We start from the raw sequence: 16,683 nt of genomic DNA on the forward strand, positions 1-16,683 counted from the left end.
AATCGGTTGTAACATATATAGTAGTGTGTTGTTATATTCTTGTGTTCTAGAACTGAATTATCAAATAACATTTCTTCATGATGCCAACAAGAAACCATTAAATACAAAACAGAGTTGTTTTTCATCACACTCTGCACAAATATCACGATACTTTTAGTATGTGTAAATGCAATCATATAGAGCAGTAAAAGTGTAAATTGAAACATATTAGAATACTTGTGTTATTTTTTTGGATAAAATGCACTTTGCATTTAGCAACAGAACTTGACTTGGAATAACGTAACAGTTTATAGTGCACTTTAATAAATATCAAAATTAACAATTTGCAATACCACAATTAGCTAACTTTAAAGATTTTTTAACAAAACTCACTCAGCTTTGAGTTACTAGTTTATAAAACATGCCTAACATACTAGAATTTTGTTGTTTTTAACAGAGGTAGAAGTCCACTGGCAACCCACTGTAGAAGATAACCACAAAACTACATCAGAGACTCCCTCTGTTAGAGATGAACAAACAGAACTTGATCAACTGTTGGATGGCATGCTTCGAGAAATTCAAAGCATTCCTGATAGACCATTATCTAACTCTCCAATTAATGTGGTTACATCTTCCTCCATGCCAATTTACAAGACTTACTCTACTATTTCAACCTCTAAACCATCTCAGCATGTAAGTCCAAAACCCACACATCACACATTTGCACAGACATATTCACCCCCAAGTGGTATTATTAGTGTTAATGGAACAAAACAAATAGTAAGACAAGTGGATAGTTCAGCTAAGCCTGCATCTAAATGGACTCCTGAAGAGCTACCCAGTGGAACAGATGGATACAGTATGCCTCACCATGCAAGAAAATCTAGTGGCCCATTTTCTTATGGCATTATTTCAAGTAATACAGCAGTACCACGACGAAGGACTCTCTCTGAATCTCCCATCTTGCCAAGTAGTAGGCGTGACTTATTATCCAGTCCTGAACCCAGTGGGTAAGTTGTTGAAATAATAAGCATTGTTTTTTCTTATTAAAACAATAGACACTAAAGTCACTGTTGAACCAGACACACATTGTTCACTAAAGAATTCAAAGCAGTGTATTTAAATAAGAAAGTCATGAACTATAACTAAACTATAATTGTTTGAAAATTCTGATTTTAACTAACCAATAGTTTTTGATTTGTCATGAAATACAGCTCATTAAAACTTGATGAAACTGTTTCAAATTGCATATACAAATTCATGATACCTTTATTATGTTTGAAATATATTTCACTCCAATAATAAATAACAAAAATATTGAAAAACTTCACAGGTTTAGTATTCACATTGGTAATAATACCCTACATGGTATTGGAGTTTTGTCAAACTGGGCCAGGCTTAGAAAAATTCTCAGTTTATGAAAAATTTCAAATGATCATAAACATAAAATCTGTATATTAAGAAAATAAATGATTTTTAACTTGTTTTTTTGAATTCAGTTTCTGGTATTTTTGGCAAAAGAAAAAGCTTCATTTATTCATCCAAATACTATTTTCCTTCAGTTTATACTCCTTTCAAATAAGTTGATGGTCAAATAGCAGTAAGTTATTATCAAATAAAGCACACACCACATACTGGATATTAGAATTAAAGAATAATCACATTATGGTTATGTGAGCACACTTTAAATTTATTTTAGGAAAAACGGAGATGGTCTTCAAAATATTGAATTTTTTATCAAAATAAATTGACTACTTTGAATCTTTTCCATGAATAAGGATTCTTATAAAAGTATATGAGCTTATTAAATTATAAGCAAGACAACTGAGTCAGTTGAAAAATTTATTCAATTTGATTAACTAACAGATTCAAGATGTATGATGACAGTTCCCTGACATGGCTTCAGAAACAACAGTTGAAATTAAAGGCAAGAAGAGAAGGTCGTGGATGGGATGACACCCAGTTACAGTTAATCGATGAATTTCAGAATACCCATCCGAAGAAAAGTCTCTCATCCAATCCTGAGTTTTTGGATGAAGGAATGTTCACAACTGACTTGTCATCATCATCAAGAGAAAATTCACCTGCAAAGGTACTTTCCAACACTTAGATATTGCACCTTTGTTTCATAAACATTCATAAAAACCTTTGGAAAAACAGATGTTTGTATTGTGAACCTTTTGTGTATAATAAGTGTATCATGATTATCCTTGAACTAAAGAGGTATTATACAAATCATATGTATTTAAATGCAGAATTTTAGCTACACTATGCCACTCCATGTCCACACCATCAATGAACACACTAAAAGCCCATCACCATCATCAGGCTCATACACCACAGCTAAACCACCTATTGGTAGAGGAACAAGTGCTCCGTCTTCACCAATCATCCCCTCTCGTAGCAGTAGTCGTGATGTTACACGCAGCAGGTAATACTTTGTAGCAGCTTATTGTAATTTCAAAATCTTTCTGATATTCGTAATTACTATATATATTTGTTTTAATTAATTTTAACCTGTTTTAGTGTTATTTTAATTGTGCCAATCTAAGTCTTAGTTATGAATAAATATTTGCCGCTTTTCACAGAGTATACAAATGAAGAACAAATATAATGAATGTGTGTAAAGCTAAATGCACAATACTAGTAACTGCATAGGCTGAAAATAATACTGAATATAAAAGTTTTTTTAATTATCAAACGGGCATACTTTAAGTTTTGGAAGTAGATGTTGTACACTTGTAAAAAAGAAATCTGACATAGTTTTGGGAGGTTTATTTGTATTATTCAAGTGTAGATATATTGTTTATTTAAAACTTTTAAATTATAAAATTGTTGATGGGTCTTTAAAGTTTTCTGGTGCTGAAACTTGACCAAAACATTAGAAGACAACGAGATTAGTGTCCTAATAAATTTAAATTTATTTTTACCATATTATTAAATAATATCTGTTTTGCCAAAAGTATGTATCTTTATAAATATGTACTTGGATCAACTAATTTACTGTTTTTGCTTAAAGAAAAATAAAATATTTGTTTTTTATTAAACCTTTCCTCAGAACAGAAACAAAAAGGAAATAAAATTACATTTTAATCTATCAGAATTAAAATAACCAAAAAAGATTATTCCTAATCTATTCTACAACTAATCTTAGATATCAGCAGTGGCAAAGTAACAACAGACCCTTGGTAAGGCAGCGTTCTGACACATCTTATGACAGAGAGAAACCTATAGTTTCTGTCATTCATCAGCAAGAACAGGACCCAACAGTTGTAAATGATACTATGCCACAGCAAGTTGTTACTATTAGTACCACAACAACATATGGGACGATTTATCCTCACAGTGAACAGCAGTTGAATTTTCCTGACTTGAACTTCCAGCCAGGTAATTCACATACACTTCCTGCAGCAAAAACACCCCCATCTAGTGACAAGCAGATTTATAGCAATGAGCCCAAAACATCAAGTGATGAAGTTATAGATCCTGTTGATTTACTGGCTCTCTTGAGTGACATTCCTGGTGCTGAAACGGCCCAGAAGCCTCGTTCACCTGAGCCAACACCTGGTAAGTTCTAAGGAAAAATACTGCATTCATTTTGGGAAAAGAAACTTTTTAGATTTACTTATTTGTAAATAATCATCACTATATATGGTTCACGTGGGTGTTTAGAAATATGAAAAGTTCTGGATAATGCATAATTATAAAACAAGGTTGTACTTGCATCTTCCAAACCACCTCTTCAAAACTGGATGATGTTTTTTTGGTTTTTTTCACTACAACTACAGCTTTGAAACCTGAATCATGGAAGGAAATAAATCTTATGTAAGATTTTCTGACAAAGGTTCAGCAAGATATGTAAAAGGTGTATATGGGAGAATTATAGGTAAGTTGATGCATGCTCTGTATTGCATCAAGGACATTCAGAACTTTGAGTCATGTGGTTGTTTACACCAGGAAAGCAAAGCAACAAGAAAAGGCTTTTAGCATTTATGAAATAAATACCTGTTTTAAATTTGTCTTAATTACAAAATATTTAAAAGTCTTCATCTGAAAATTATTTAGAAATAGAAATTGATTAGCTGCTACTTTGTATCTTCCCAGATTTAGCTATTCTCATTCAGTGCCGCCCTCTGTATGCAAAAATATTTTCACATGTCATGAGCCTTGAGTTCCCATACACTCCCACAACTATGAACTTCAATTGCTTCTTGCATGTAAATCATCATGTGACAACCTTCAACCAATAAGAGTGCAACACACCCTCCTGATGCATGTGACTCCCTCTGTTTGATTCTACTGAACTTCCACTTCTCGTTTGACAATGCTTGTGTCAAGAATTATTTTTGTACTCTGCAATCTTGTTTGGTTTTTTTAAGCTTTATAAATTTTTGAAATTTTCTTTCATTGTTGTTTGAATTCTTTTATAGTTTATTTTGAAATGAAATTGTTATGTTCCTTCTTTCAAACATTCTCCAACTTATGGATAACTCACTTTTTTTTTCCTAGGTTTTCATTTATTTTAGCTAACACTTTTGTGTTTAGTTATTCATCTTTAACTGTGAAATACAAAGTCCATATTACCAGTTCAGAGGTAATACCATCTATCAGCACCCTAAAGCAGGTTGTACATGAGAAGTACTCAACTATGGAATTATTGATTCTTATTTAATGAGATTGATCTTTATATGAGTCTTTCTTTTTCTCCAATGTTGCCCATTTTCTTTCTTAACATGCTGAATATATTTGAAACATCTCCATCTGATTTTACCATGTCTTCTATACCCCTACTGCAGAATCAGTTAAGACTAATATGGCTTTTTGGACATGATTTCTCAGATGTATTCTATTTTGTCACTTTCTCCAGTTTCATATAATCCTCTTCCCTTCTTGTTATGTGATACCTCTCTACTTTCAGTATTTTGTGTTTTCTCCTTTACCAAATATTGGGGCTCATGCAGAGCATTTTGTATTTGCTTGAAGGTGCTAGCATTGATCACACACTAAGGGCTTCAGATCAGCTTGCTTTAATGTACCATCAGTCTGCATTTCTGTTTCTTGATTTTCCACATTTGAAATCACTACTACCTATGTGGGGGCAAACCCTGATCATTATATTCATTATCTTGTACTCAGTTTTCCCCTCATTTGTTGTACCCTATTCACTCTTCTATGGTACTTGTCCACCATTCACATCCTTTCTAAAGCACTCAAAAAACTCTCAGGATATTCTTTCCCTGATTATCTCCATGTTGGCACTTTTTGCTCTTTCCTTACACACATGATTTTTTTGTTTACCATGTACTTAGTTTTGTGACTTACAATGGCCTCTTTTTGGGGATATTCCTGAGCCTTTATAATTCTATGTGGAAAGTGTGAGACAGCAGTTGACCTGTTCAAAGTTGCTTTGTTGTTTGTCTAACTTTGAGACTAAACATCCCATATTACTATTTCCCATCCCACTCCTTTATCAATTCTTAATTATAAGGGTTTCATCATTCATCATATTATTTGACAAAGATGGACAAATTGCCAACAATACCAGTGACTACCCTGAGGTTTCTGGTTCACTGGGAGCTTGCTTGACTGATTTTGTTCTCCCACAGTGTAATTTTGCTACAGATCTTTGGGTTACTTCATTATTGTTCCAGGGACTTGCCATATACTTCCTTTTTCCCTCCTCCATTATCTTGAGTGCCCATATATTTTTTATTGCCTTAGGATCCTACCACCAGTCAGCATTTGGCCAAAGCAGTACAGAATATTTTGTTCCAGCATGTGAAGCTCAAAAACACCAGGGACTGGTGAACTGTGATTGATCTATTCCACCTTAGTCAGTTTTGATTCTGTCTTGTTCTTTTTTTACCCTCAGATGGGCTTTTTCTTTAGGTCTCTAGGTGATCAAAGTAGATGTCTTGAATGTTTATTTGCATATTTTAATATCTCTTCAATCAAGGCACTATCCTCAGTTTGTTCATCACAGGGTAGTGTATCAGTTTTGCACCCTACAATTTGGTCTTGCATTGGCCCCATATGTCTTTTGTTGAGTAGTCAAAGCTTTTGCCTGACATATGCGTGATCAAAGGTTGTGCTTACACTGTTACATGGATGACTAGCTTCTGTTAGCTTGTTTTAAATGGGTGTCTACTCATTACAACCATTTGCTTCTTTTGGAGGCAGTTTGTGTGGGTTGGATAATCAAGCTGGAGAAGTCATTCTTTCTTCCTCCCCAACATCTTGTCCATTTGTGTTCTTTTTCAACACTCCTCTCAGTTAGGTCCAACCTTTCTCCTCTTTGACTCCATTCAATGGAGTTATCAATTCTTCACAGTCATAACGATCCCCCTGTTACTGCTTGAAAGATACTGCTGCTTTTGGAGATGTGGTCTTCTATGGAACCCTTTACCCAGTTGGTTTGTATATGAGGTTTTTTCAGTACACTCTTCACAACCAATGGGACATTGCACAGGATCCTTTGGAGGCTTCCATTTTTCTTCCTCCTTCTCTTAACCACAATCTGCATTTGTGTTTGGACAAGACCCACACTATGGTTTCTGTTTCACCTCCAACTCCAATCTGCCCTACCATTACCTCTTCCTCTTACTCCATGTCTTTTTACATCATCTAGCCCTTCCTTCTTAGCTTTTATCCTGTCCATAGTGAGGAGATCCAGATCATCATTGTGAGTCACTTCATTTTTTTAGAGCATTCACCCTTCCCCTATGGATGTTTACCAACATAAGTGTGTGTGTGCCTGTCCCCCTGTGACACAGCAATATGTCTGCATCCTTAAAATGCAAGAAACTGTGTATTGATACCCATAGTGGGCAGAGCACAAATAGCCCATTATGTAGCTTTGTGTTTAATTTCAAATAAAACAAACATTTTCCACCATTGGTCTTTGGTTTGGGAGTTTTCACCTGCTCAACCCACTGTTTCTCTTCTTATGGATTTTCTCACTTGGCTGTTTGATCAGGGGACTTTTGCCTCTTCAAACATGGGTTACTGTACAGCTTATCCCACTCTTTTCATTTTTCCTGGTACCATAAAGTTTTTTTTAACTCTCCTCAGGATACATTGTCTTCATTAATATGCAAGTTATGGATTGTACTAACTCAGGGACTTCAGGGGAAAACTGAGGGAGATAGCTGCCCATCTCTGCCATTCCTTAAATTGAATAAATCAGGAGTGTTGTGCTTTTCAAAATAGGTTTTCTTGTTATCATCCCTTGCATTATCTCCAATGTTGTTATTCCTTCAGACTCTTCATTGCATTTTTTCCCCCTTTTTCTTCCAGTGAAGTATGGGGGTCCTTATCACCTAATTCCAAGCTGCTGAGGTGGTGGACCATAGAGGCATCCTCCTGAATGTGATCAATACATACAATGCAAACAATACTGAATCTACTGGTATTGATGAGGTGCTCTCCAATCTGATACTGCATCTTTGAACAGAGTTATTAGAGGGGATGTTGTAACTTTGGAGGCATCAAAATTGCAGTTCTCCCTTTTGATTGATATCTCTCATTCTATTCCCACATGGGTTTAGGTTCACAATGGCTGGGTGTTGAATTCAGATCTGGAACCATTAATATAAATCATCACTTAAGTATTACGGGTGTCTCTGTTCCCTCACTCAATTGAACTCCTGTTCACTTCTACCATGTTGTATGTCACAGTTATTGAACATGCAGGTTACCATAGTTCTTCCTCTTGTGCTATCCATCGAAGATATTCATTTACCTAGGATGTTACTTTACTGGGAGTGGTTTTTGTCTGATTGGATTTGAGTGGGATATTTCACAATTAAGGTCCATCTTTATTGTTCAGGTTGTCCAGATGTCAGGTTCCCAGATTGTTAATACACTTTATCACTTTTCCATCATATTCCCTATTCACAGATCAGTTAGTATCTTTCTCACACTTGAGATGAAAATGACATGATCCTTTTTTCTGACCTCACGTGGATGTCAGTTTCTGGTAGCTGAATATTGGATGCCATTATCTTGCCCATGTACAGTTCATTGTGCCCTAACCACTCTATGCTTGGGATTCATCTTTTTCTACTCTTACCTACATTACTATTTTCAAAGGGATTGAGGTTTTGATATCAAGTGGTTTGGTTCCCTCCCTCTTGAATGTGCTTTTTCCATTTTCAGCCCATGTTTGAATAACTTCTTTCCTTACTGAGTGTGGAATATACCTGTACAGAAGTGGTGCAGTCTCCCATGTAGGATCCTTTACTGCTAGAATATCTAATTTTCAGGTATTCTTTGTATGCTTTTGAAAGATGTTTCCTTTTTTCCCTCACACTGGTCCCTACACCTATTCAGTATCGAATTTGAGCTATATCTGTAAGAGAAGTTAGTGTAGTGTATTGGAAGTTATAATTTTTCTATATGAAAATATATTTCTAATAGGTACTTCTCTCACACTTCACAACCTTCCTCCCCACTGAAAACTAGTCTGTGTTTTTCTTATAGCAAAGACACATCAGGCTGTCTGCTGAGCCCACTGAGAGGAATCAAACCCCTGATTTTAGTATTGCAATTCCATACACTTACCAGTGTACTAGCAGGGGGACTGAAAACTAGTACTTCCATTTTCTACCAAAACTTGAAGTGATAGTTCAATAGAAGTCACATCTGTCAGGAGGGTGTGTTGCACTCCTACTGATGATTTACATGTGAAATGCAGTAAAACTACATTGACTGTAGAATACACGTGAGAACTCAAGGCTTGTGGCATGTGAAAAAATTTTTGTTTACTGAGGGAAGCACTGAACTAAAATAGCTATATCCATGGAGAAAGGTAAGTACCTATGGTAAATACATTATCAGTATAAGAAAATAATAACTTCAATAAGCACATCACAGCATGATTTAACAAATTTGAAACAACCATTGTTCATACCATCTAGAACAATTATAGACAACCAGTGTGTAAATTTTACAGTTTTTTCTTATGATGACATGACATCTGAGATTCATCTGTGTACTGTGAAGTTGAAAGTTTGCATTAATACTGGCTATATAAGGTTCTGTGGATCAGCTCCTGTGCTTACAAAACTTGGACAGTCTTCTACAAATTCATGCCACCAATTTTTTTATGCAACACTGCATCAACCTAGAAATTATTTTTTGGATTGCAAGGTCATAAGTCACAAGTAAGAATAATGTTAGGACAAGTACAATTGTTATATATTGAATAACTGTTAGTTGAGAAAGAACTCAAAATGAAAACTAATTCTATGATAAATTTGCAGCTACAAAGAGGAAGTTTCTGTCATAAATAAATGGTTTAAAATTCAACTGAAAACATTGTGTCAAGAAAACAGTTTGTTAAGTATTATCCTGCTTCCATTTTAACTTATTTTTGTGATTAAGGTATTTAGCTGTTGTGTAAGTGTAAAATGAAATGGTAGTGTTAAATGCTGTTTGATTGATAAGAAGAGCTGCCAGTTATATCTCATAGAATTGAAAGTAAGGTAAATTCTTTAATAAAGATAATTAAAATAACAAGCATACTGTGCAATTAATCAATCATCATAGATTATTTATGATCACCAGATGAAAAGAAAATTTTGCAAATAGTTAGAGCATACCATTTATTTAGAGTAAGATTTTAGTGTAGGTATAAAACTTGCAAAAGTTTTTGTAATAACAACATAATAAAAACAAATTAAATCCCCCCTTCCTGGATAGGGTGTAAGTTTACAAGTCAGCAAATAAGTGCATATCTCAATTGATTCATCGAAAGTTTTCTACAGTTTGATTTTTTGTTTTCCACTATACGCTCTTTACCACAGACATTTAAGCCAAACTTAAGTTTATGTTTTTTGAGGCAGTAATGAATCACATTTTGATGTTTCCAGTTGGTTTGGATCATGCTTAAGATGAGTGTAAACTATGTAATTTAGTACTGTATCTAACAGTAGACACTTGGAACTTTACTTTTCCAGTAATGTTTTATAAGTTGTTAATTGACTGTAGGAAATGTGCTAATTGGCAGTAAATTGATGAATCAGATGGAGAAGTGATTGGAGAGGAACATCAACATAAAAGAGGATTTTCCACAGAGAGAGCAAGGCAGTTGCTTAGATGTTTGGAAAGCACTTTAATGAAGTTGATACTGGCAGAAATGCAACTTGTGTAAAGACCTCTTAACTTACTCATCACAAAGAGCAAAGAATATGACAAAAATTGCAAATTACTTATTTGGACTTAGACCATTTTTGAGCCCCTAAAATGAGGCTGACAGTAATGGTTAATCCTGGTTTGGGCCTGGGCGGCTACAGAGCAGCTCAACTACAAAGGAATCTTCTGCATCAAAGAGTGCAACATTCATTTACATCATATTGTACACAAGAAACCAGAAATGTATAAATATATCTCCATTATAGCATAGAACTTAAACAGAAAATGACCTCGAAATAACTTTGTAACACTAGTGCAAGATAACTGTTGATAAAAATGAATCATTTCAACTTAATGTATTTGTGGTATATGCAGGCTGAAATAACATACAAATTAAAATGAGTAATTTTTAATTCAAAATAATTATGTTACATTTATAACCTATTAGTGAAAATTTGTTATTACAAAATGGCACATAAAAAGTACAGGAAACAGTTCAAAATGCAGTTCAAAACATTTAAAACCTCTAGACTTTCCCATTTCACATACCTCATGTCTGTGATGTCTATGGGGCATGTTGCATCAGAAGATGTCCAGTGTTTCTTCATCTAAATCATTCTCAGTCATGATAAATAAAATTCACACTGGATGTTACATGAAATACCACAATTTCAGCTGAGCTGCTGTATAAGTTTATTTAAAAAAAAACCTGTGTCATTTTAAGCAGGCAAAGTTTTAATTACTGTTGTGATAGAAAATTGTTTTTTCATGTTTTTTACAGGTTCTCCTTCAAAATTGGAAGAACTAGAACAGTCTCTTCAAGTTATGTCCATGCCCTCTCGCAGCCCAACCCAGAGCCCTCAGCCTCCACCTGTCCAGTGCTGTCAGACATTTATAACTTACCCCCAGTCTACTCCCAATAAGGTGCATTACAAGTTGTATATATGTATATGTATTTAGGTAATGTGGTCTAAAATAAAAGTATCAAGTAAGAACAATAATTGTCATGATAATTATTTCATTAATACTTTGGAAATTCAAGCTTGTATGTGAGAAACAAACTTTAAAAATAGTGTTAATTGTCAATCAAGAAATTCTATTTATTTTTAATGTGTCCAATTTGTGGACAAAATATATAAGCCTAACAGAAAGTTTTATAATTCTTATGAACTTACACAATTACTACATAATAAATCTCAAAAATTGCCCTGTCCCTTACTCAGATCATTGTAATATATACATCACAACATTTAACAGTGCATTAAGTGAACCATATTTTTCTAATTCCCATTTTTGGAATGCAAGAGATTCAATTTCCAGTTAAAAGAAGCTTAAATTAAACAAATTTGTATTTAATTTTATATTTACATTTTTATCCATTCAGTTGATTTAATTTGCAAATATTTTACTTAAGATATACAGAATTGGAATTATATCACATTTATGTATTTATGTAGTTCTTATATTGGGTTTTAATATTTATTGCTTGTGAAATTATGTGAGGAGTGGAAAGTGAAAGTACAAAAACTTTTTGTTTTCATACTTTAATGAAAGAGGAAAACCAAATTGTATCTTATTTATTTGTTATTGTTTGGGCTGTCTTGTAAACTTTGTGATACATGTGAACTTAAATGACTGCATGTCCTGAAGAGTATGCATTTTTTGTTCACCTATGTTCACACATTAGAAAAATTTAAGACTAATGTTTAATAATAATTAGGTAATTCATTTTGAAAATTAATACTAAATAAAACTACATTGCCTGATAGGTAAAAAAACAAACTATTTCATTTTAGGGTATGTATTTTGTATATAACTTAAACAAAATAAAATATATGATTTTGTTTCTCTTGAATAAAGTCAAATTATCTTGTACTTTTCACTGAATTAAATATCTATGAACCCAAATAATGAGTTAAGAGAAATAAGAAGGAAAGAAACAATTTACCAACAAAATTTCATATTTCTTATTTTCATAATGTGTGCATTACATCAAAACATAAATGAATAACTAATATTTAGTGAGCAGTTATTGGTTGAGAAATGAATCTAAAAGCCTAGTTTAACAATTAATAGAATATGGTTAATTGTAGGCTGAAAGTATTGTTGAAGGTCCTCCTACTTGGTCCCCCTCAGTGATTAGTTCAAGTCCCCCAGAAAGTCCTACAAAGATTGGAGATCGTCCAGCTACTCCATCTTTTCCTGTTGGAACCAGGACTCCTTATGCCAACCAAGGTTGGAACTCTTTATAAGTTTCATTAAAATACTAAAATATGTATAATTATTCCAGAATTAAAAGAAAATTAAAACATTTAATATTCATAGTAACTGTGTATAGATTTCTTATTGTAATGGTATGAAATGAAAGGGCTGCATTTTTGGTATATATATAAATATAAACATACATAACATTAAGACAAGACAAACTGAAAGATTACAAATTAAAATTAAATGAAATACATAAAAAAATATATATATATATATATATATAAAATTTTAGCTTTCATTTTTAACACTTAAGTGCTTTATCTGTGAAGATTGTGACAAGGGTAAAGGTTTTTAAAATTTTATTGAAATTTTTCAACTTTACTTGAGTAATTATATATTTAAAAAATGCTAGTCACTCCTACACAGAATAGAGCTCCAATACCTCATGCCACTAATAGTTTTGGGTATGCAGCATACCTTTATATACAACTCCAATTCCTGCATTTAAAAGCAAAACACATACTATGGCACTTTGTTTTTCACTAAGCAACTTTAAATTATACAACTTCACTGACAGGAAGGCAACACATCCTCTATGCATCCTTGAGCATGTTGTTTGTGCACAAATCTAATATTTTTCATCAGCACTGCAATGTTCAGTTGGGTTTCTTTTTCTTTTAAGAATTCTAAGTTTTACATCTATTATTTGCAACTTCTAGTTACAATTTGAAGTGTTATATTTTTTTAATTTCATTTTCTTGATTTTTCACATTTTTACATTTGATTTCAGTTGGAGCTTCTGATGAAAATTATTATCTTTTCTTATATTGCTTTTATTTATTCTCTTAATCAAGTTACAAGATTATGGAACACATGTTTCAGATTCTGTAGTATTGTTTCTTGGACAGAAATATTCATTACCCCATTGTTAGATTTGAGCATAAGCCAGTAATTAATCTGTTTCATTAATACAAAAATGAACAAGGCCTAAAAACCACAATCCATAACTTGGGTTTCATAAATCTTATTGGATAAAGCATCACATGTCTGTGAAGCCTCCAAAGGCCTAGACTCTCCTTTTACATGTAGAAAGGATAGTTAATGTTTACCTTATCTATCATTTAAAGAAGTTAAACTCACATAAACATATTCTTTGTATCATTTTATTAAGTACAGTTAATAGATTACTAATATTAACTTGTGATTCAAAAATTCCACTTCAACTTAATCTTTTGAATATTTGGTTCAGACACTTTTCTATATTTAATGCTATAAATTGTTAAATATCTTCCCCTTTCTTAATTTGTTTTCATGTACAATTTTGATTATATTCAGCAAACGTATTGTAATTTTTGTTCAGTATAATCCATTGAGCACAGGTTGAATTGTACTTCATACATGGGCCTGGCATGGCCAAGCGTGTTAAGGCGTGTGACTCGTAATCTGAGGGTCGCAGGTTCGCATCCCCGTCGCACCAAACATGCTCGCCCTTTCAGCCGTGGGGGCGTTATAATGTGAAGGTCAATCCCACTATTCGTTGGTAAAAGAGTAGCCCAAGAGTTGGCGGTGGGTGGTGATGACTAGCCTTCCCTCTAGTCTTACACTACTAAATTAGGGGACGGCTAGCACAGATTGCCCTCGAGTAGCTTTGTGCGAAATTCAAAAAAACAAACAAACTTCATACATGTAAAGTTAAGAGTTGTAATTATAAATGTAAACTACACTTAATAGTAGCAGTTGTAAAATTATGTATAATGTGGTTTAACATAACAGTTGATACAATAAATTAGTTGTTTGTTTTTTGTTTTTGTTGTTGCAGAATCTCCTTCACCAGTTGCAGGCCTTCCACCCAAAAGTCCAACTTTATCTCGGTAGGTTTCAAATTTCAAGGTTTTATCAAACCTTTGCATCATTTTGCTCTTAAACTTTATGCTTTGTGACAAACTTAAATAATTTTTTGTTAGTATACCACTATCGAATTATTGTGCTGGTTTTTTTCAAACTTCAGTTTCTCCTTTACTGAACAAAATTAACAACAGAATATTGTACCTGTTAACAGAAGCATTTCATTTATTTAGAAGTAACATATGTTGCTGTAAATGGCCAGGTAATCTATTCATCGAGTCTTGTATTATTTGACTATCACTGATGCACGTGAATAAATTATTATTATCACTTTTTGACTTAAAATTACAAATCACAAAAAAAAAATGTTTTACTTAAACAATTAATGTGTACAATTACTTTCCTACATTTTCTTTCATCTACTAACAAATCAACTGCTTAACCTCCCTCTGCTTGCATGTATTACCTTTTTAAGGCCCATCCTCCAAAGGGCAGGAGGAGCTCAGCCTGAATGTGCTTTCTTTAATCCCCTGAGGAGATGGTCCTCAGGTTCTGCTGTTAGTTACAGGTATGAATTTAAAATTGTTTAATAACTAACAATAATTTTATTGATCTTATATTTTTGGTTAACCCCCTAAACATTCTTCTGAATTGTCAAAACCTATTACAAGACTAATATTTAAACCCAGGATCTCCAAGTAATAGTTCAAGTGCTTTATCACAAAGGACACTTCCAGCCTGGTTAAAACCCTTTACCTATACTATCAGTATTGACTTTTATTGACTGAAGTGATGCATTGTTCACACTTACTGAGTAAATAAATTCTAGTCAACATTTAGTTGTAAGAATTTAAGTTCTGACAACATAGGGAGTTTTAAAGTTACAAATGGACAAGACATTTTCACAGATATTATTTGGAGCAAAGAAGTTTTAATTTTTTAGTCTAATGATTTCAGTTATCATAAATTATTATGAAAATTTGTAGAGAATGTAGAACTGTCATTTAGTTTGTCTCAAAGTCTTGAAATGTTAGTTTTGTTTTTGGTTTCCTATTAATTTTCATCAACCAGGTATGTTAGGAATTATTTACAAGTGTTTTTATTTATTTATTTTTCTTCTTAATTACCCAGCAGTAAGGCATGGTTACTTAATAAACAACACATATGTTAAATACATGTCAGAAGTTATATATTGGTTTGAACAACATACTAAATGTGCTTTTAAATTTTTAATATCCATTATCTTAAAATTTAGAGTATAAAATTTTAGAAGTTTTTATTTGGAATGTTTAGTCAGAATTTTGAAAATATAATTACAAAAGGATTAATTCCAAAGCCATGTTGTTATATCCTTCATAGTTTGTAATATAAAGATATATAGATATGTCCATTTTCTTACAATTTATACATTAAATGTTTTTCCAGCAAAGACAGAAGCCCTTCTCCTGCAACTTTTCAAACCCTACGACAAGACTTGGTTAATGTTCAGCCTGGCACTGGCCCTCACTCTGCTAATGGACAGAGTTCACCAACGGTGTATTTTGGGCAATCTCGTCGCTCCAGCATGCTCTCTCTCACAGGTGAATATCCAGCTGTAATCTCAGTATTGGAGAAAACAGTTAATTGAGATTGCTTTTTTTGTTTGTTTGTTTTAAGTATGTTTATGAGTAAGTTCAAAGATCAAATTTCAGTACTTTTATTGTTACTATTCTGTGGAATATGTATATATTTTGATGAAAAATTATTATATCTTACATAATGAAATATACAGTAAATAAATTAGTGTCTCTGAACAGCCTTTCTCTCATTTGCTATGTCTTATACAGTTGCTAAAGTTACTATATATGGAGATGGTTTCCCTCAGCAGTTAGCATTTTAAATCAGTTAGTAGAATCAATCCCATGGAGAGTACAAAGAAAATCAGTGTTTAGATTGGATATTTCAGCTTAGAATTTAATATTTTCATGTTTAGAAACTATACATTTTCTTTCAGTAAATAGTCAAAAGGTTAGTGAAGATTTCAAGTCATATAAAATATGTGCGTTAATTCATGTTTTGCTTTATCCAGAACCTTCAGAAGTTATTACTCACCATCCACTCTTTGTAAAGGATACGTCAAAATTTTGGTACAAACCAAACATCAGTAGAGAAGAAGGTAAGCGTCTTTCTTAAGAGACACACATCAATACATGTTTATCAAGGTGTAGAAATAATTCAAATAACATCATTTAATTTAGCTCAATTGTCAGAATAGATTTATGTAAATGAATATTGTTAAAAGGTTCATAAACTGTTTACTCTTCCTTTACGTTAATGCTGATGTTAATATTTAATTAAAGGTTAAAATATATATGAAAAGTATATTTATTGTTGACGTAAAATAAGATACTTCTGTAGGAAATTTTTATAACATAGAAAAAAGAATTCAAGCCAAATTATACCTACAGCACTTACTAGTCTGAAATATTATTTCCTTTTTTTTTAATATAAAGAAAATGTCTACACTACAGAACAATA

General features: G+C 32.8%; 1 protein-coding gene across 10 annotated transcripts in view; it reads left to right on the forward strand.

Moving 5' to 3' along the window:
- LOC143222095 (tensin-3-like) overlaps positions 1-16,683 on the forward strand; it is a 314,899-nt gene that overhangs the window by 282,451 nt on the left and 15,765 nt on the right. For all 10 annotated transcript variants that reach the window (XM_076448035.1, XM_076448032.1, XM_076448033.1 and 7 more), the window contains 9 exons: positions 437-989; positions 1,846-2,071; positions 2,235-2,410; positions 3,134-3,546; positions 10,895-11,037; positions 12,207-12,348; positions 14,141-14,192; positions 15,592-15,746; positions 16,235-16,321. In XM_076448035.1, coding sequence (XP_076304150.1) covers positions 437-989; positions 1,846-2,071; positions 2,235-2,410; positions 3,134-3,546; positions 10,895-11,037; positions 12,207-12,348; positions 14,141-14,192; positions 15,592-15,746; positions 16,235-16,321 — 1,947 coding nt within the window. The remainder of the gene's footprint in view (positions 1-436; positions 990-1,845; positions 2,072-2,234; positions 2,411-3,133; positions 3,547-10,894; positions 11,038-12,206; positions 12,349-14,140; positions 14,193-15,591; positions 15,747-16,234; positions 16,322-16,683) is intronic.

Source organism: Tachypleus tridentatus, chromosome 8 (genome assembly GCF_004210375.1).
Source record: "Tachypleus tridentatus isolate NWPU-2018 chromosome 8, ASM421037v1, whole genome shotgun sequence".
Lineage (NCBI taxonomy): Eukaryota > Metazoa > Arthropoda > Merostomata > Xiphosura > Limulidae > Tachypleus > Tachypleus tridentatus.